The sequence below is a fragment of the Monodon monoceros genome, unplaced genomic scaffold (genome assembly GCF_005190385.1).
Source record: "Monodon monoceros isolate NGI ecotype Baffin Bay Population unplaced genomic scaffold, NGI_Narwhal_1 Super_Scaffold_13, whole genome shotgun sequence".
NCBI lineage: Eukaryota > Metazoa > Chordata > Mammalia > Artiodactyla > Monodontidae > Monodon > Monodon monoceros.
The window spans coordinates 67,431,017-67,452,880 of NW_021703769.1; the positions used below are offsets into that span (position 1 = coordinate 67,431,017).

Below are 21,864 nucleotides of genomic sequence, written 5' to 3' on the forward strand. Positions count from 1 at the left end.
CCAGGGCACCTCAGTACAGTTTGGGATCCGTGAAGCTCAGCACTTTGACATTGCCCTTAATCTTAGCTGCAACCATATGAGGTTGCCATTGTATGAATTTTATACTTAAAAGTAGGTGTGTGCAGTGTGTCATACGACTAGGAACTGGCAGAGTAGACATTTGCTGTCAGGGCTGTTTGAGACCAAAGCCCATTCCTCTGCAGGTGTACTCCAAAGAGAGTTTTCATCTTGGGAACCATGTCCTGGATAAAAGCTACGGCATGTTAAGTTGTCTCTATCCAAGAATAATTAGAACTATTTAAGGATTTTAAAAATTTAACGTCGACTAGTGATTTTGAATTTTTGTGTGTAAGTTTAATGCAGGGTTTCTTAACCTCAGCCCTCCTGACACCTGGGGCCGGATAATTCCCTGTTGTGGGGCTGCTCTGCACAGTTTATAATATTTAGCAGCATCCGTAACCTCTGCCTATTAGATGCCACTAGCATCCCCCAGTTGGCGACAACCAAAAATGTCTCCAGGTACTGCCAGATGTTCCCTAGGGACAAGGTTGCCCTGGTTGAGAACTGCCGCTTGAATGAAATGATGACCAAGCCTGAGGAACAGGATTTTCATACTTGTCTCTTCATTCTGGCCATGTACAAATTGGTTCTTAATTTTTTAAAAACCCATCATGGTGTTATGTTTTCAGGGGTTCTCCCTCTTAAATCCTCTTAGAAGTCAATCCTCTAAAGATTGATCACAGAAGGAACTACTAGTAGCAGTTCGGATGTTTTCAATCAATGTTAATTGGCTTTCCAGAATTGGGCAAGTATGGGCTATTCCTTTAGAAAGTTGTTCTTATAAGAGTATCACACAAAAAGCTTTTAATCCTCTCCCGTTTTTCTCTTAGGAAGTAGAAAATAGAAAAGAAGGAAGGGATTGTGGGTCTCGTTTTGGTGAGCAAGGTCTTTTTCTCACCCAGTCTCAGAAGCATTCCAAAGGTATCAAGGTTTTTTTGTTGTTCCCATGGTCTCTTGCTAGAGTTAGATTTTATAAAAATGGCATATCTTCCCAGAATAGTAAAACTCCTTTGAAACTTGCCCTGAGCCTGTATCCTCTACCAAATGCATTCTGTTTCTTGTGAAATGAAGGTAAGGCATCCTTCAAGGGCGGATAATAGACCTTCTATTTCTACACAGCTTGAGTAGCCCCTGACTTCAGAGGAGCATGGGGATCATGATGGCTGTGTGGTGTGCGTTATTAGAGCATCAGATCTATCATTAATGGGACCTTGGGGACATCACATCCAGCACTTCCCAGGCAGTATGCCAGCTTGCCAGGGCACACGGATGGGCCACTGCTGGCTATGCCCCAGGTCATTGACCCTTGCTCAATTTTGACCTTGTGCTCAATTTTTAAGAGTAATCATGACCTGTGCCATTTTTGTCTTGTGTGCTACCTTTAGATCTACATCTCTGAGTAAGACATGTCTTACTCAGAATGAATTGCACAGTTCAAGGAAACCACATGCTTCAACATTCTGATGGTCTCTTTGTGTGTGTGTCTGTGTGTGTGTGTGTGGTCAGGTATGGAAAAACTCGTCTTGAATATATATGTTATTTGTAAGAAGGCACACAGGCACTTGGGAATCACTGCTTGTTTTCACAGCAGGGCAAGCAAGTGCCTTCACATTCTCGATATTCTTTTCTGGACTCAGGTGTTATGGTGCCTGGGACTGACTCTGGGTTTCCCAGCCTTGCCCTTTGGTGGTTTCCGGACATCTAGCAGATTCCTAGGAGGTATTTCTTGTAGCTTATGGGGTGTGGCCAAGTGTATTTGAACCCGCTGAATGGGGTTCTCAAGAAAATAAGGGAGAACCTGCTTACATGCTGTTTCACCTTTCCCACACTTTTTGCTGTGGGTTCTCAGGAGGGTACCTGAGTTCTTAGCAATGATGTAGGATGGCTGTAGAATGTCCCAGCTTCTTCCGTGGTTTGTACTTTGAGGAAGTTGAGTGAACAGTGCTTCAGGTAAATAATCAAGCAATTTAATTTCTTTTTAAATTATAATCTATTTTTAAAAATAGAGAGTTTAAATTGAAAAGGATTTCAGGCCTACACAAAAATAATGTGACTAGATTGATGAACCTCCATGTACCCATCGCCTAACTTTATTGCCAGTCTCATTTCATCTGTACTGGTGGGTCTAAAAGTGTAGTCCCAGGCTTAACAGCATCAACCCCATCTGGAAACTTGTTAGAAATACAGATTTCTACTTTTGAAAAATCTGAATCAGAAACTCAGGGGCTGGAGCCTGATCAGTCTGTTTTAACAAGCCCTCTGGGCGAATCTGATGCCTGCCAAAGCTTGAGAACTACTCTACATACCATTCCATCCAACCTCTGGTGGAGTATTTTAAAGGAAATATTTTATTTGTAAATACTTTAGTACATAAACTATTTTCTTTTAAACGTAATAGCTCACAAATTGACAAAACATTTAGAGAGCAATTGGTACCAATATTTAAATAGGCTTACTCTTTGATCTCCTGATTCTTCTCATCATAATCTGCGTAACTGGACAGACAAGTCCTTTGTGACATGTACACAAGGATGTTCGCCTGAGATGGAGTAAACTTGGAAATACTGCCTGTCTAATATTGAGCGATTGGCTAAGTACGTTGTTTTATCTACTCCGTGGAGCATGGTGAAATCATAGAGAATGATGTTCGTGATACTACTGTTAAATAGGAAAAGCTTTCAGAACAAGTATTGGGTGACCCCATTATCTTTTTTTGTGCAGGGTGTGTGCGTATGTGTGTGTGTGCGTTTGAGGGAGGGAGGGAGGGAGGGAGAGAGAGAGAGAGAGACAGAGAGAGAAAGAGAGGGAGAGAGGGAGGATGTGTCCGTGTTGTGCATAGGAGTTTAAGCACAGAGAAAAAAGGCTAGAATGTTATACACTAAAACACTAATAGTTGTCTTTGGAAGGTATGATTTTTAGTTAATTTTCACCCTCTTACCTGATTTTTTTTCCCATAAGGAGCAGGATTTTGGTTTTGATTTTTTAAATAAATTTATTTATTTATTCATTCATTCATTCATTTATTTTTGGCTGCGTTGGGTCTTCGTTGCTGCACGAGGGCTTTCTTTAATTGCATCGAGCGGCGGCTAGTCTTTGTTGCGGTGCACAGGTTTGTCATTGCGGTGGCTTCTCTTGTTGTGGAGCACGGGCTGTAGGCGTGCGGGCTTCAGTAGTTGTGGTACGCGGGCTCAGTAGTTGTGGCTCGCGGGCTCTAGAATGCAGGCTCAATAGTTGTGGAGCACGGGCTTAGTTGCTCTGTGGCATGTCCGGATCTTCCCGGACCAGGGCTCGAACCCGTGTGCCCTGCATTGGCAGGCAGATTCTTAACCACTGCGCCATCAGGGAAGCGCGAGCATGCATTTTTATAATGGAGAAAACAATACATTTACTTTAGTTTTGAAAAAGTCACATCCATTGAAATTATAATCTCTTCTTGATCAATTTCTGTTGAAATTATAATCTCTTCTTACATTTACAGATGGGCACATATTGGATTCAACAAGATATGCCATCATTGGAGCAGATCTCCGAGATATACCTGAACTGGAAGAGAAACTAAAGAAATGTAACATGAATACACAGTGAGATTTTTTTTTAACCTCTTTTTGAGATAAGGCCAGTTGGAGGTACAGCATGATAACATGTACCATTTTTTTTTCATTGCTACTTAGAGTAGTTTTCTGAAATTTTCTGAGAAGCAATGTTCCTTGAGTCTGTTTTCACATGAGAATCACCTGTATTGCTTTTGTAAAATACTGATTACTAATATAAGTTTGAGGGAAGATAATTGTATGCATAGAAACATATAATTGTAACATATAAAGAAAAGATTAGCATCCAGGGTATATAAAGAATACCTACTATTTTTTAAAAAGTCCAGTAGAAAAATGGGCAAAGGATAGATCACCAGGCAGCTCAAAGAGGAAACAGGGTATCATATTAAAATGGTATTGAACTTAAGTAGTAATCAGATGAAATTCTGTTGTACTACCACCAAGTTGGCAAAAATGTAAAAGTCTGACAGTATCAAGTGTTGGCAAGGATATCGGGGGAAAAGGAATGGTCGTCCACCACTGGTGGGAGTGATCTTGGTGTGACCATTGCAAGGAATGACCTGGAATTATCTAGTAAAATTGTCAGTACCATATGAATTTGCAGTTCCATTGTTGGGTGTGTCCCCCCAAGAAGGTCTACATGTATGTACAAGGAGGATGTTCATTGCAGCTTCTGTTTTTAGTAGCAGAAAATTGGAAACAACTTAAACGTCCATCAGGAGGAGAATGGATGAATGCTATGTAAAATGCATGACTTCAGCTAGAGCTCAAAAACTTAATGTTGACTTTTTAAAAATTAAATTGCAGAGTGTGATACCAAATGTGTAAAATCAAACCCCCCCAAATACTGTATTTTCATGATTACATATATACGTAACAGAAGTATTTTTAAAATGGACCAGAAGGGTTCACACCAAACTCTTGAGCGTGGGTACCTTTGGGAGGCAGAGGAGGGGAGTGAGATGTGTGGTTTTAGCACAGTGATGCTGGTCAAATAGATAAAGAGCTAGTGGGAGGAAAAGGCATATCCACCTGGTCTAATATAGGTGAAGATGACACTTTCAAGGATATTTGAGGTGAGTAACTCAAGGGAGAGCTTTGGAAGGCAGGTAAGGGAAAGGGAAAGTTATTTTAAAGAATAAATTGAAGGCAAAGAATCAGTGGCAAACGATGAAGGAAATTAGCAACAAGGGAAATCATTGCTGGAGGAGAGGGAAGGGAGTATGTAGAGCATGGACTGAGGTTAACTAGCCTTTGAGGGAAGAGAAACACTCTCTATTATGAGAGGGCAGGAAGGAGGGTAAGGACAGGTGCAAATACAGGTGAGCTTTGGGCGATGGAGGGGTGGGAAGTATAGGGGGTTAAAGTGTGGTCTTCCTAACACTTCAGCACAGTGATGGCTGTTACCTCTACATTTTGAAGTTCTTGCTTACGTGTTTAGTCTAGAATCATCAACCAGGTTGTCATTCTTAGGATTTACATTTCCACCAGCTCAAATGTCAGGGACAGCTCTACTTGACCCAGTGTTGTCACTCCAGCTTTATTGTCTGAGTCTGTCTCACCAGGTGTTCAGAAGTAAGGTCAATACACTGTAAAGGGTATTTGTGTTTCTTTTTTCCTTTGGGGAGACCCTTAGGTGGTTCACTGATTGCAGAATGTAGTGTGTTTTCTTAAATTTATTTTTTAATTGAAATATAGCTGATTTACAATGTTGTATTAATTTCTGCTGTACAGCAAAGTGACTCAGTTATACACATATATACAGTCTTTTTCATATTCTTTTCCATTATGGTTTACCCCAGGATATTGAATATAGTTCCCTGCACTATACAGTAGGACCTTGTTGTTTATCCATTCTATATATCAATATAACAGTTTGCATCTGCCAACCCCACACTCCCAGTCCGTCCCTCCCACCACTCCCACCTTAGCAACCACAAGTCTGTTCTCTCTGTCTGTGAGCCTGTTTCTGTTTCATAGATAGGTTCATTTGTGCCCTTTTTTTTTTTTAATTTATTTTTGGCTGCATTGGGTCTTCGTTGCTGTGCATGGGCTTTGCTCTAGTTGCAGCGAGTGGGTGCTACTCTTCATTGTGGTGTGCAGGCTTCTCATTGCGGTGGCTTCTCTTGCGGAGCATGGGCTCTAGGCGCACGGGCTTCAGTAGTTGTGGCTTGCGGGCTCTAGAGCACAGGCTCAGTAGTTGTGGCACATGGGCTTAGTTGCTCCATGGCATGTGGGATCTTCCCGGACCAGGGCTCAAACCTGTGTCCCCTGCATTGGCAGGCGGATTCTTAACCACTGCACCACCCGGGAAGCCCTGTGCCATATTTTAGATTCCACAAATAGGTGATATCATAAGGTATTTGTCTTTCTCTTTCTGACTTACTTCACTTAGTATGGTAATCTCTAGTTGCATCCATGTTGCTGCAAATGGCATTATTTCGTTCTTTTCTATGGCTGAGTAGTATTCCATTGTGTATATGTACCACATCTTCTTCATCCATTCATCTGTCGATGGACGTTTAGGTGATTTCCATGTCTTGGTTATTGTGAGTAGTGCTGCTATGAACGTAGGGGTGCATGTATCTTTTTGAATTAGAGTTTTGTCTAGATATATGCCCAGGAGTGGGATTGCTGGATCATATGGCAACTCTATCTCTATTTTTAGTTTTCTGAGGACCCTCCATACTGTTTTCCATAGTGGCTGCACCGACTTACATTCCCACCAACAGTGTAGGAGGGTTCCCTTTTCTCCACACCCTCTCCAGCATTTGTTATTTGTAGACTTTTTAATGACGGCCGTTCTGACTGGTGTGAGGTGGTACCTTACTGTAGTTTTGAATTGCATTTCTCTGATAATTAGCGATGTTGAGCAAGTAGTGTGTTTTCTTTTAGCTGAAGGGAAGTCTTAACTTTCAAGGACACCACTGGATTTCTTGGGGGCACATGGGTTTGTGAAGTCAGCAGTAGATTGGTTAAAGCTGATACCGATGGGCCTGGAGCCCTCTCAGAATGAGGAGAGCACGAGTCTTAGAATCTCACCCTGGGTTTCTGCCTTACTTCTCCTGCTCACTAGATGTTTAATAGGGGGGAGTGGTTTTTTTTGTTTTTTTAAATCTTTTTGAGCCTTAGTGTTTTCATTTATTAACTGGGCTAAAAACTATCTCACAAGATGGTTTTGAAGATCAAGTAACAGCATGCAAAAACAGTTGAACAGGAATTGGCTCGTGATAGGCCCTGAGTCAGTTGCCTCTGACTCTAACTATAGTTGCAGTAACCATCTGTTTTGGCAGATGTGCTGGAAGGTTAGGGAAGTAATTGGGTATAAATTGGGCTAGCTGTTGATAGGGAAGTTTGCCTCGCTTTTGGAGATCTATAAAATGGATGAAAAACAATTGTTGAAACAAGTATTCGAATTGTGTATTCCTCCTTGTGGTTTCATTTGTATTCTGTTTTCCTTTATGGACTGTCTTGTCTTTGCTTTTCTTTCACTTATATTTTGAAAAATATTAATCCTCTTTTTTAATATTGCTAATGGCTACCTCTTAGAAAATATATTGTAAAAATGTCTAACTTCATTTTTAAATCATTCAAATCTACAAAAAAGTTACAAAAATAATACAAAAAACTCCCATATAGCCGTCTTTACCTGGCCTGGGCTTAGGTGGGTGGCTCGTCTGCTGGGGGCCAGGTTTAGGTGATGTGCCCTGGGGTTCACTCATGTGTGGACAGTGGGCAGGTCAGCTGGGCTGCCTCATTCTCATCCACAGGACCTCCCCTCCAGTGGTAAGCTAGCTTGGGTTCATTCACATGGTGGTTTCAGGTTTCCAAGTGCAGCAAGAGAGCAAACACCAGTGTGTAAGTCATTTCCGAGCTTCTGCTTGTATCCTGTCTGTTGCTGTTCCGTTGGCCAAAGCAAGTTACATGACTAACCCAGATTCCAGGGGAAGGGAAATGAGCTTCACCTCCTGAGTGGGAGAATCTGCGGGTTCACATCGCCGCACTGTGGGTGCACAGTAGGGAAGACTCTAGCTATTTTTATAGTTTACCACACACATTTAACACATTTTCACCAGCAAGACAAAACTCATTGCTGATTGCTCACCTTTTTACAGTGTAAAACTTTGGGCCCTGGTGCACTGATTGTTGATGTGAAACCTAGTGCTTCTGGTTTTCCTGGGGTATGAAGTGCCCTCCCTGTAATGTGAGTGCAATTTGAGAGTCCCATTTTGATGAAAACATATTTATGTGCCTTTTTCTTCTTTCGTTAAGATTGCCAACCCTCCTGATAGCTGAGTGTGTGCTGGTTTACATGGCTCCGGAGCAGTCTACAAACCTTCTCAAGTGGGCAGCCAAGAGTTTTGAGACTGCCATGTTCATAAACTACGAACAGGTAAAAGGAAGCACGAGAAACTTGCCTTCTGCTTGGGACTCCAGTGGTGGCTTTCTCTCTCTGAGCACCCTTGGAATGTTTTCACTTACTCTTTTCCTTTTGCCTCCAGCCTCTCACGTATCTCCTTTATTAATCAGTTCCCGCAAACCTAGTACTCCTGAGTTCTTGACTGCCGGCCAACTCTTCGCCAGAGTTTTTGGAACTTCTGTCTTGGCCTGTAAGAAAGTTGTTTGAGTTCCTATCATTGTGTTTCCTGTAAAGTCATAGATTTTGATGGAAGGAATTTTGGCTGTCATCAGTGTAGGGGTAGCAACTCAGATGCCTTCAGAGACAGGTGGTGATGCAGATGCAGGTTAGGTGTTATACAGTGTGGAGTGATGGGGACTGTGGTGGACTGGGGCACCCATGTCCCATTTCATGGGGTGCCCCCTATTCAGTTCCAGCCAACTGTTACCATGTGCAGTGAGCCTGGAGTTGCCTGAACTCCCAGTTTTTCAAGAAAGGTTAGAAATGCAGGATTTTAATGTAAAATTTCCTACTTTCTAAAATCACTGAGCTTGGCCCACGAGCTCCCTGTTTTTCTCCTTTGATCCAGTGTCGAAAGGGGTTATGTTTTAGGGCTTCGGAATAATTCAGATTGGATCTGAATCTTGGCCCTAGCTCTTATTATTGACTGTGTGACCTGAGCAGAATTGCTTGGTGGTTGGGAGTCCATGCTCTGGAGGCAGACTGCCTAGCTGTGTGACCTGGACAAGTTACTTAACCTCTCTGTGCCTGCTTCCTCATCAGAAAAGTGAGGATAATAATATCCCGACTTCATAATTAATAAATGAGTTAATAGGTGCACAGGCATTTACAGCATTGCTGGCTCTTAAGTTAGCTATTATTAAGTTAGCTATTATTAAGTTAGCTATTATTTGGATCTCTCTGATAGAGAGAGATACCTACCTAGATACCTAGGTATCTAGGTATCTAGATACCTAGATACCTAGGATAAGAATACCTACCTCTCAAGTCTAAATAATTCAGATTAAATGTGGCAAGTGCATTCATTAAAAAAAAAAGAATACCTGCTTCTCTGGATTATTATGGGAATTCATGAGCTGTTGGACAGCAGTGGACTAATGATAAGCGCTGAATACACTTTAGCTACTTTTATTGTTTATTTTAGTTTAGCTTTATTGATTTTATTTTGTTTTTTACCTCATTTTATTTTATTTTTATATTTTATTACAGATAAGGGCAGTACAGGACCTTGCCCAATGTCACGTAGCTATGAAGAAGTCTAAGGCTAGACCTTGACCTCCTGGCCTCCTTCCCACCCCTTACCCAGTCCAGGTTCCTGTATAGGTGGTTCTTGGTTGTTTGATTTTTCTTCCTTTTCTGTTTAATTGGAGGCATTCCTCGGACTCAGTCTCCTGTCCTAATGAATGGATATAATGTTAGCTGGCCTCATCGGTCTTTAGTATTGATGTGGATAAATCCTGGTGACCTATCTTTGCTTTCAGGATACCATACCTGGGGGAAAAGGAATTCCACTTCCCATGTTTCCACACATTTCGGATGTGTACCATTTCATTCACTCTGCTTCATTTTTGTATTCTTTTATTCAACAAACCTTTATTCAACATCACATGAGAGACAATGGGTTAAGTGAGTTTTGACTAGAGACACTGTCACTTTGGAACAGGCCTGAGAATGTGAGTTTTCAATATGTTGACCACAGCTGTCCTTAGATGGGGTTAAACCCTACCCAACACCTTCATTTTGTGAATAATAAACTTTTAACTTAATCCAGTTCTTTCCTAACAAGTACAGAATCATCATCCTCACATTTGTCAATTGCTCACATAACATGTATTATTGTTTAATTAGGGGTTAAATGACAAAACCACATGGATGACGGTTATTTCAGTAATGATAATAATTATTGCACATTCTTTGAATCTGATGACTTGTATAGCAGGCGCTGTTCTTGGAGTTTCATATATATTAACTTATTTAATCACCACAACAACCCTCAAGGTGGGTACTAGTACTATCCTAGTTTTACAGGTAAGAGGACTATTGAACCAAGGGGTTAGGCATCTTGCTCACAGCCTCACAGCTATTAAGTATCAAGCCAGGATTCAAACCTAGGCAATAAAATGAAGGAGTTTGTGCTCACAAATATGCTTGTATCCTGAATGAATAGTGTGCAATCCTATCATTAGTGCCACATAAGCCTTATGCATCCCCCTAAAAAAGAGTAACATTGGATTTTGTCTTGTAGCGTTGGCGTTGGTGTTGGCTTATGAATCCGGGAATCACTTCATATATTGTTAGAGTGCTGAATTTTAGATACCTTGTATATGACAAAATAACAGTGTATATGCTATCAATACAATAATGTACATAATATATATATATTTTTTGGCCTCACTGCATGCGGCTTGTGGGATATTAGTTCCCCAACCAGGGATCGAATCCACGCCCTTGGCAATGAAAGCACAGACTCTTATCCACGACCACCAGGGAATTCCCATGTACATAATATTTTGTTTTGTGACAGTTGTGCACATATATAAATTATGTTTTATAAACCAGTTTTTTATTCAAAAAGTAATGCCACATGCAGAATAAAACAAAAAATCATATAGTTCGATAGGGTAGACAAAGAAAAGTAAGTCTCTTATCTACCCAAGACCTCAGCCTCTAATCTGGGAAGCAACCTTGCTGTATTCCAGAATTTTCCTATGCATATATAAATGTGGAGAGAGTTTCCTTTTTTTTTTTTCCTAAAGGCAGATGGGAGCATACTATACACATTCCTCTGTACCTTACTTTTCAAGAGTTTATCTTAGGGATCATTTCATATCTGTCCGTCTGTTTATCTATCTATCTTCCTTTCCTGTTTTCACAGCTATATAGTATTTCATTAGATGAACATGCCAGAATTAATTTAACCCCAAATGATGAGTATTTAAGTTCTTTCCAGATTCTTCCTATCATACATAATGCTGCAGTAAATGTGCTTGCATCTTTGCGTTCACGTGTGAGTCTATCTATAGGACAGGTTGCTGGCGGTGGAATTGTTGGATCCCAGACTGAGTGTTTGCAATGGATGGACACTGCCCAATTGCCTTTCGAGGGGCTCTACTCCATCAGCATGGCACTCAGGATTCTGTGACCTGCAGTTGGTATTATCAGCCTCGACTGGTTAGAAATAGGATGTTGTTTTAATCTTGCATATTTAACAAACAAAGAGATCCTTGTGGCAGTGTCCAGCCTCCTCTGTCCCTTCCCAGGTGAACATGGATGACCGGTTTGGGCAGATCATGATTGAGAACCTGCGGAGACGACAGTGTGACCTGGCGGGAGTGGAGACCTGCAAGTCGTTAGAGTCTCAGGTCAGAGGGCAGAGACCAGGACATCCTCTTGTAACGTTAGCCAACCGAGAAAGGGCACCCTCCCTTCACAGATAAGAGAATGTGAGAGTCCCTCATGAGTGCCTGCTTCCAGGCAGCTAGGGCTCCACGTGGGCTACTGGTTCATCGTGCTGGGGGAAATCCAAGCCCTGTCCTGCCATCTTGGTATGGAAGATGCAGATTTACATTTCCGACCCCCTATTATCTTAACTTCTTATTATGCCGTTTTTCAAACAACATAAGAGTAGAGGGAATAGTTAAAATGAACACCCATATTCCATCAGCCAGCTTCAATAATTTAATAACATTTTGTCATTATCGTTTGATTTATCCCCCTGCCTCCAAATTTTTGTTGATGGTGTCATTGGAATATTTTAAGGCAAATCCCAGACAGTATATCATTTTCCCCATAAATACTTCAGGTGACTCTCCTACCAATAAGGACCTTCTGGGCTTCCCTGGTGGCGCAGTGGTTAAGAATCCGCCTGCCAATGCAGGGGACATGGGTTCAAGCCCTCGTCCGGGAAGATCCCACATGCCGCGGAGCAACTAAGCCTGTGCACCACAGCTACTGAGCCTCTGCTCTAGAGCCCACGAACCACAACTACTGAGCCTGCGTGCCACAACTACTGAAGCCCACGCGCCTAGAGCCCGTGCTCCGCAACAAGAGAAGCCACCGCAATGAGAAGCCCACACACCGCAACAAAGAGTAGCCCCCGCTTGCCGCAACTAGAGAAAGCCCGCGCACAGCAAAAAGAGACCCAGAGCAGCCAAAAATAAAATTATAAATTTAAAAAAAAAGCGAGGACCTTCTACCCCCCAGGATAATGATGATACCATTATCACACCTTACAAGTCGACACAAACTCCTTCATAGCACCTAACACCCAATTCATCTCCAGTTTTCCCCAGTCGTCTAAAAAAATGTTCATAGTTGGTGTATTTGAATCAGGATCCAAACATGGTTCCCACTTTGTACTTGACTGATCGATCCCTTAAATCTCTTGGAACCTGTAATAGTTCCCGCCCCCAGCACTCCCCAACCTTTGAAAATTTTTTGCTAAAGTGACACTTCCCACCCCTGCCCCCATTTAAATACGTTAGTTTTTACATGGCTTGTGTCACATTACTACTGGGGTACTTTAAAAAACTGTTGCTTATAGAAAAGTTTCTTCCTTTATTTCTCTTTAAATATTATACTTTAGTATGCATTTTCCCCCATTGTAACAATGCGTGTTCAGTATAGAAAATGGGAAAATTAAAAAAAAAAAAAAGAAATGATAGTGGCCACGGTGGGCTTTTGAAAGAGGAGTCCTCTGAGGGAAATTCTGTGTGCGTGAAGAGTGTCTCAGGTCATATGACAGCACGTTGTCCTCTCCCTTTCTCTCCACTGCCCATTTTAGAAAGAACGGCTTCTGTCGAGTGGGTGGGAATCGGCATCAGCCATCGACATGATGGAATTGTACAGCAAATTACCTCGTGCCGAAGTGAGCAGGTATGGGATTGGCAAGAGTTTGCTCCATGGCAGATAACTGTGAATTAAAGGCATCATTGTCTGTATCCTTTAATGTTTAAAACAAAAACAAAAAAAAAATTCAACCCTGAACTAGACTTATTTTGAAACAAGTTAAACTGCTGCTAATGTAGATTAAACATTGATAGCTCCTTGAGAGTAACTTATTAGCTATTAGCCAAGATAAGGTTTATGCCCAAACAGATTATCTTAGTTGAAATAAGCAGTTACACCTCTGCAGTGGAAATCTTGCACAATCCCTGTGTTTTGGAGAAGCAGGAAAATGACGTTGCCCAAGGGCTCCTAAAGGGGGAAAAGTCTGCTTGTGGATTTTTAAGTGGACTTTTCCTCTCATTACAAAAGAAATACATGCTCGTTGTTCTAATAAAACAATTTTCGAGCAGTGTAAAATGCATGAAGTATAGAGCAGTTGTGAGCTCTGTAGCACCCTCCAGAGAGAGCTGGGGTGTATTCTTTTTCTATGTGTATATAAAGATAAATATTTATCAATATATAGATTTATATTTTTTGAATCAGTATATTGATATTACATGTATTGGTCTGTAAACCACCATCCTTTCAAAAGCTTAACAATAGATTGTATTTATCTCTGCATGTCAAGATGTTCAGGGTTACCACATCCTGTTTAGTGGTACCTGTTATTTATGTGTGGATATATATTAATAACAGTTTTTTAAATTGAGGTGTAATTGACAGACAACATTAGTTTCAGGTACACAACATAATGATTCGATGTTTGTGTATATTGTGAAATGATAACAATAAGTCCAGTTACATCGGTCACTGCACATACGGGTTTTTTTTTTTTTTTTTAAGGAGAACCACTTTATTTTGAGTAGTAAACAAAACTCCATTTAGAACATAATAAACAAACCTTCCATCAGTTTCTTCACAGTCCAAAGAATAAAAGATCTTCTAAAGAAGATCTTTAAAGGAGATTTAGTAGCTGAATTTGTGGGCATTTTTGGTGCATATTTTTTGTTTAAAAAGGTGAACACAAGCCAAGATTTCAGGCAAATGATGAGCAAGAAGTTTCCAGTGGTTGCATAGTGCAGGCCATCACATCTGAAGCAAGGTCCTGCAGCAACACCCCACCGTGTGCAGCAAATGGCAGGCAGGACATGGCAGCAATCTTCACTACTTTCTCGGAATTTTTTTTTCTTGTGATGAGAACTTTTGAGATTTACTCTTAACAACTTTCAAATATGCAGTACAGCATTATTGACTATAATAACCATGCTGTACGTTACTTCCCCGTGACTTACGTATTTCACAGCCGGAAGTTTGTTCCTTTTGACCCCCTTCACATATTTTGCCTGCCTGCCCTCCCACCGCCCACCTCCAGCACCTACCAATTGTTTTGTTTGTTTGTTTGTTTTCTTTTAGATTCCACATGAAGAGAGATCCTACAGTATTTGTCTTTCTCTGACTTATTTCCTTTAGCATGATGTCCTCCGGGTCCATCCCTGTTGTCACATGTGGCAAGATTTCATTCTTTTTTATGGCTGAATAATAGTCCATTGTAAATCTCAGTATATATACCACATTTTCTTTATCCATTCATCCATCAATGGACACTTAGGTTGTTTCCTTGGTAATAATAATTTTAAAGTAATTAAAAAGTAATGTCTATAGCTGGGCATTTAGTTATGTTGCAAACAGCAGCCTTTATCCTAACAGAGGTGGGTAAAGAGGCGGGACAGGCTTCGGTCTGTCCACCCCAGGCCGACCAGCTCTCCCAGCTCTGCAGATGCCTCATAGTTTGTGTCTACATTTGTCAAGGGCTTTTGCCAGATACTCCATATGAAAAGAAACTGGAGGCAGGCCTGTTGATTTAACAGATGCCTACTGTGCGTCATGCCTGCCTTTGCGGAGTTCACCTTCTAGAGAACAGCTTCACAGCCTAGTGTGTCCTGATAGTTGAACTTGGTCATGACGGTGATGGAACCTTGATCATGATGCTGGCTCCTTCTCATACTAGGAAGCCTGCCTTGAGGTCCTCTGCTAAGATTAGTTGGGAAGCCACCAGAGTACTCCTTGGATAGTCATTCTTACTTCAGATGTGACTCTTTGGCCTGCACACCAGGGTGGGAGCTAAGCACAAATACAGAAACATGCACAAGCGTGTACATCTATACACTTTCATGGACACGCACATGCGCACAAGCACAGACACACACAGCCTGGACAAATGGCAATACCAGCATGTTAACAGTGGCTGTAAATAGTGGAATATGGATCACCTTTTATTTTTCTTCTTTACTCTTTTTGGAAATGCCTGCGTTGTCCCCACCGCCCCAGTGTGTGCGTATCTCAACAGAAAACATCTTAAAGAGCTGTTTTCGTATGTATCTCTGTGTGTGTATAAATTTAAAAGTTTACATTTAAAATGATTTTTGGAAAAGAGTCATATAAGCAGATGATGGGGAAAAAAATGTAACCAGAATAAAGTAGTACAGAGTGAAAACAGAACAAAACACCTGGTTCCTCACCCTCACTGCCATCAGCCACCTTCTGTTTCAAGAGACAACCACCATTACCACTTTCTTCTGCAGTTTCCAAAATTAGTCCATGTATGTATAACCATATATATGCCCCACTTTTTCTTTACATAGATAGTAATGTACTAGGTACATTACCTCCTAAACAACTTGCTTTTTAAATTCCATGATAGGTCTTAGGTTCCATGTCAATTCATGTAAACCTACCCTATATGGCTGCACAGTATCCTATTGTATGAATGTGTTTAATCTATTCAACCCATCTCTTCTACTTTAAAGTTTGTTTTTTGTTTTGTCTTTTTGCTGTACTACATTGCAGCTGTGATGCTGCAGTGAGATTTCTTGAACACCTATAGGGTGAATTCTTAAAGCAGAATTGCAGAATGAAAGGGCGTACATTTTAAACATTGACAGAGGTGGTCAAATTGCCCTCCAGAGAGGTTATACTATTTTGTCATCCTGCTAGTAATGCAGGAGAGCACCTCTTTCCCATGTCCTTGGTAAAATGTATATCAACCTTTAAAAAAAAGTTTATTTATTTATTTTTAAGGATGTATCAGCCTTTTTTATCTTTGTCAACTGTTAGCTGAAAACATTTCATGTGTTTTAATTTACATTTCTTTTCACATAAATGAGGTTGAAAAGCTCTTGTTTTTCCTTGCCAGTGAACTGGTCTTTTACCCATCTTTTAAGTAAGTTTTAAAAGATGTTCTTATTGAAGTGTAACAGCTCGTTATATAACAACGAAATCTACCCCTTGTCATTTCTATTGCAAACATTTTTTTTCTAGTTTGTCATTTGTCACTTTTGACTTTGCTTATGGGATTTTTTCTCCTTTTCAATAAAAATAAGTTAAAATGGGCCCACACCATGCATACTATTCTGTAGCCTGCTTCTTTTCACATAGTATATCCTGAACACCTTTCCATGACTATAAGCATGGGTCATGACCTTCATTTTTTGATTGGATACATTTGTACTGTTGTCTCTTCATTCTCTCCACAGAATAGAGTCCCTTGAATTCCTGGATGAAATGGAGCTTCTTGAACAACTGATGCAGCATTACTGCCTTTGCTGGGCCACCAAAGGAGGAAGTGAACTGGGTAGGTGACTTCACTTGTATTGATTTAACCTAGAAAGGGGGAATTTTTTTGTCTCCAGAGAACATAAGACTTGACGGGAATTTTTGACCCAGGAAGAACTAGGGGACGTATATATATACGTGGATCCGATCCATGAACATAGCCAGAGAAGCAGCTGTTATATCCTCCGTGTTTTTATAGCACAAAACCCAGGAGAACTGTTTAAATAAACCACATGTATGAAAAAAAAACAACAGCCCTTTAGAAGACTGTGGAATTTTCTCAGCTGGATGGTAAGAGACCTTGAGTCTTGTAATCATCTTAATAAAAGGACCCAGTGATTGTCTTTTTAATCAACTTGTAACCAGGTTTACTAGATGTTAAACACACAGATCATTATATCTCTCCAACACCCCTGTAGCTGTGGGTTGAATTTCTCTCTTCTCTTATATTTAAGATGAATTTCCCCGGCCTGGAAGAGTAGGGCCATAGGGACAGAGCATGGAGCCTTGTCTCAGTGTTTCTTGTTGCCTTGATCTTGATCGAGTTCCTCCTTTACAGCTGCCCCTTGTTGACCTTGCTTCCCCTGGGAGATAGCCCTTGGGCGGCTCTCCAGCCAGTGGAGACCATTTTAGATCTCGGTCCTGGCCTTTAATGTCATAGGTGCCCTTAAGCTTCCTATCGATGTGTCTGACACATGGCTTTAGGCAGGTAGTCCATACAAAACAAAGAACTTGGCAGAGTCACAAACTGTCTCCTGTGTGAAAATTCCAGGTTGTTAATCATCCCCCTTGGGCTTATCTTTCCACTAGTTTATAAATTTACCCAGCTGGGCAGTTCAGCCCACAAAATCCATTTAAGTTATTTTTTATTTAAAAAATCGTTTATTAGTGCGTTTCGTACTGCTGTCCTCCCGCACTTTTAAAAACAGTGTAATTTTTAGTAGGGACTTTGGAAACTTCTAAAAAAGCATGGCAAAGAAAAAAAAATCACCTGTATGCCCATCACTCAGAGATAACCTCTGGCAGCTTTTCCCTTCCATTCTTTTTCTAGCTGTTGTTTTGTTTTTAGCAGAGTTGAATTTATCTATTTATGTAACCTTGATTCCTGATCTTTTTAACTTAATATTATAAGCATCTCCCCTTGCACTTTAATGGCTTTATAAATATTCTGTCATGAGGCTATGTCTGAATTTACTTAACTTTCTCACACTTTAAAAAATATAGGTGGTTTGTAATAGCACAGAGTTAATTCTAGTTCCTGTAAAGTAGCGATGTATTGAGCATTTTTATGTAAGGGGCTTCTTTTCCCCACTTTGTGCCTGGCTGCTTTGTTGTATCAATACAGTAAGTCCCTTACATACAGACCTTCAAGGTGTGAGCTTTCAAAGATGCAAACTTGCGTTCCATCAACGTCATGCGTGAGTGACATTGCAGCTTGCCCTCCGTCTCCTATTGCTGACGATCCTTCATTTCTACCATCTCCCACCTCCTCTCCCTCCTCCAGTCAGTAACTGTCTCTTCTTGCTTGTTCACTCGATGCCAGCCCCTGTATGCCAGCTGTTGTACTGCACTGCTGTACTTTTCAGGGTACTGCACTGTAAGATTAAAAATGCTTTCTTTAGTTTTTGTGTTTGTTTTTCAAGTACTATTTGTGTGAAAAGTATTATAGACCTGTAGTACAGTACTATATAGCCGATTGTGTTAGTTGGGTACCTAGGCTAACTTTGTTGCACTTAACAAAAAATTGGACTTAACAAATGCGCTCTCGGAATGGAACTCATTCGTATGTAGGGGACTTACTGTACTTATATGTGTGTGGGGAAGAAAGAACTGTGTTTGCTTGAAGTTCAGCATTGAAAAGGCCAAGTCCTAAAGAATAGGCTCTAGTACAAAACCTAGACAGATTCATACTAAAACAACCCTGCAGCCAAGACTGTAGAAGATCAGGATGATTCTCCAATAAGATAATTGCCTGCCAGAACAAAACTCAGCACTCTTCAGAGGAAGACACTAGAATTCAGAGTCTCGTCAGCTTACTATCTGCCATGTCAGTATACGATAAAAAAATTACTAGACTTGTGAAGAAATAAATTGCCTACACTAGTCTTTTATTACTGAATTTGACTCAAAGAGAAAAGGGTGGGGCTTCCCTGGTGGCGCAGTGGTTGAGAGTCCGCCTGCTGATGCAGGGGACACGGGTTCGTGCCCCAGTCTGGGAAGATGCCGCGGAGTGGCTGCGCCCGTGAGCCATGGCCGCTGAGCCTGCGCGTCCGGAGCCTGGGCTCCGCAACGGGAGAGGCCACAACAGTGAGAGGCCCGCATACCGCAAAAAAAAAAAAAAAAAGGGTGAACAAAATTGCTAAGGCTAGTCACTAGCCCTTTGGCTTCTTTCTCACCAAAAACAGGCCAATATTAATTTTTAAATGTTTAAGGTAAAAAGCAGAACACTCAAGAATGAACTCCTTAAACAAGTTGTCTGAATGAGAACTATTATTCAGAAAAAAAAAAAGTTCAGCGTTTAAAGGATAGACTTTCAGGTTTACTGCAGAGAGCCCGTAAACTCTTATAACATTTCTCAATCCCTTCAAAACCACCCATAAACACAGTCTCATCCAACCTCCTGTTGCCTTGTGAAGTCTCATCTTACACAACCAGGAGGCCGGGGCTGCGGTGATCACACGTGTGGCTGGTGCCCCAGAGCCGGTCACTGTGGGCCTGGGATCCGGGGGTCACATTCTCCCACCGCTGGCTGTTTGCCCCAATCCGTGAGAGCCTCTTCACAGCTTCTGTGTGTTTCCTCCCAGGCTTGAAGGAAATAACTTACTGATCTGTTCAAGACTCGTGCTGAGCCAGAGCTGAAGCCACTGACCTTGCCGGAGTTGAGTCTCCGAGTTTCCTGAGTGGTGGTTAGGCCTCGGCTACCAGTCTCCCCGCTCGCCGAGAGACCTCACTGACCGAGGTGTTTGTACCAGTTCCTGTTCCTGTCGGCTTTTACCGTTTAAATAAATCTCAGTTGCCATTGCCGGTGTGTTGGTCCTCTGCTGTTTATCCTTTGCTCCCCTGGGTGGGCTGTGGTTCACCTCTGTGTCAGCTGGAACCAGAGGTCCTAACCCGACCTTGACCTTGGCTCGCTCCCTGTGAGTCAGACTTAGCTCGTCCGTTGTGGGATTTACTCCTGTGTGCTCCCGTTTGCAGCACCCGACATTGCACTTGGCACCTTGACCAGATGTTGGAGCTCGTCTCTGCTCCCGCTTCTGCCCTTTCCTGCTTAAATCCGCCTTCACCTTGGTCATTGTGGCAGGATGAATGATGAGCCCCTGATCCCTCCAACTGTGAACATGTTACCTTATGTGGCAAAAGGGGCTTTGAAGATGTGATTAAGGATCTTGAGATGGGAGATTACCCAAGAGCCTCCAAGTGGGCCGGATGTCCTCACAAGAGTCCTTCCTTATAAGGGAAGGCAGGGGTGTCAGAGTCGGAGGAGAAGGAGGCATGTGACACCAGAAGCAGAGACTGGAGTGATGCGCTTTGAATGTGGGGGAAGGGGTGGAAGTGGAGGAATACAGGCGGCCACCAGATGCTGAAAAGGGAAAGAGAACATCTCAGAGCATCCAAACGGAGCCAGCCTTGCTGACACTTTGACTTTAGCCCAGTGAAGCTGGTTTCAGATTTCAGACCTCCAGAACAGTAAGAGAATAAATTTGTGTTGTTGTAAGCCGCTAAGTTTGTGGTCACTTGTTACAGCAGCAGTAGGAAACTAATACAGTTATGATACAGATTAAAAGGGGCCCTGGAGACCTGGCCTCCAATTCAAAGACATAAGGCCTGTCCACACCTAATGAAATTTTTGGTTATGTGACTGGGGCTGTGAACCTGAGCCTGTGTGTGCAGAGCGGCAGTGAGGCAGCCCACCAGCCCTCTCCTGTCCGAGAGATCACGGCCCCTTACTAGAGACTTGCAGAGTCTCTAGATCAGCTTTCCCTACCGTGTGACCTGTCCCCCGTTACACAGCAGCACGCCTGTTGACAGGGGTCCGGGTGGTGACACAGCGTGAAATGACATTGAATCACCTGGTGAGAAAGTTACTGCCTTTTCAGTAAGGTCTTAAGGACCTTTCAGATCTTAAGAAGTCCAAGTTGAAGATCTCAGGCTGGTGCTGGTGTGTCTTTAACACTAATGCCATATTTACTAATCCATTGTTTTTGAAACTATGTACTAGGCCATTAATGGATGGTGACTCCATGTAGGGAATCAAGTCCCTTATTTTAAAAAGATACGGACTAGAATGGAGAATGTCATAGCACATCGTCCGTAGTAAGGGTGAGTACTTTTTTTGTAACTTGTTTCATTTTTATGTGTGTATACATTACCATGTTAGCACTGTTTCTAATGTTTTGGTTTGGGTTTTGTTTTTTAATTGAAGTGTAGTTGATTTACAATGTGTTAATTTCTGCTGTACAGCAAAGTGATTCAGTTATACATATGTATACATTCGTTTTTATATTCTTTTCCAGTATGGTTTGTTACAGGATACTGAATGTAGTTTCCTGTGCTATCCAGTAGGATCTTCTTGTTTGTGCATTCTGTATATAATAGTTTGCATCTGCCAATCCCTACATCCCAATACTTCCCTCCCCCAACCCCCCTTCCCCCTTAGCATTGGTTTTGATCACAGGTGGAGGTCAGAGTGTTACAGCATTTCTCCAACTGAGGGAGCAACAGCATTTGGCTAGAATTTTTAAAACTTTGCTTGGCTTCAATTACATTTCTGTTTTTCCTTGCATTTAGTTTTATGGAGTACCTTCTGTTCAAGGCTAATGATACGCCATTACTATTGATGGTTGTGTTCTAAAATATCCCTTAAAGTACCTGTCAATTTCATTTTAAAAGCGAGCCCATTTAAAGACCGTTACTAAGATGTATGGACATGCAGAAATCAGGGAGGTGATGTGTTTGGAAATACTGAAGTTGAGAAGCACCACATGACGGAATGGTTATCTTATAACATTATAGAAACCTTACAGTTTCTCACGGGAGTGTAGGGGGTATCAGGGGCAGAGGATCTCACCAAGGGTTAGCTTTCATGCCCTCCCTCTCCCATACCTCCCACGACTGAGACATGCATTCCAAAGTGTGGTTTTGGCTTTTCGAATTGGGACTTGGAACTCATTTCCCCCTGGAGTGACTGCCTCTCGCTGCCTCTCCTGTTCTCCCACACACTCATCTAAAACCTCTGGTAATCCTTTCTACACACACTGCTGAACTGAACCTGCCCTTGGGGAGGACATCAGTGACGTTGAAACCATCACACCCAGTGACCCTTTCTCTGTC

The 21,864-nt window shown here is 41.8% G+C and overlaps 1 protein-coding gene across 2 annotated transcripts in view; it reads left to right on the top strand.

Moving 5' to 3' along the window:
• Positions 1–19,561, top strand: part of LCMT1 (leucine carboxyl methyltransferase 1) — a 55,355-nt gene extending 35,794 nt beyond the window's left edge. Inside the window, exons 6-11 of one of the 2 annotated variants that reach the window (XM_029221255.1) lie at positions 3,539–3,641; positions 7,887–8,007; positions 11,295–11,396; positions 12,818–12,909; positions 16,455–16,552; positions 19,338–19,552. In XM_029221255.1, coding sequence (XP_029077088.1) covers positions 3,539–3,641; positions 7,887–8,007; positions 11,295–11,396; positions 12,818–12,909; positions 16,455–16,552; positions 19,338–19,360 — 539 coding nt within the window. In that variant the 3' untranslated portion in view covers positions 19,361–19,552. Of the gene's footprint in view, positions 1–3,538; positions 3,642–7,886; positions 8,008–11,294; positions 11,397–12,817; positions 12,910–16,454; positions 16,553–19,337 lie in introns of both variants that reach the window. The other variant, XM_029221254.1, reaches the window with a different exon arrangement.
• Positions 19,562–21,864: the final 2,303 nt, after the last annotated feature.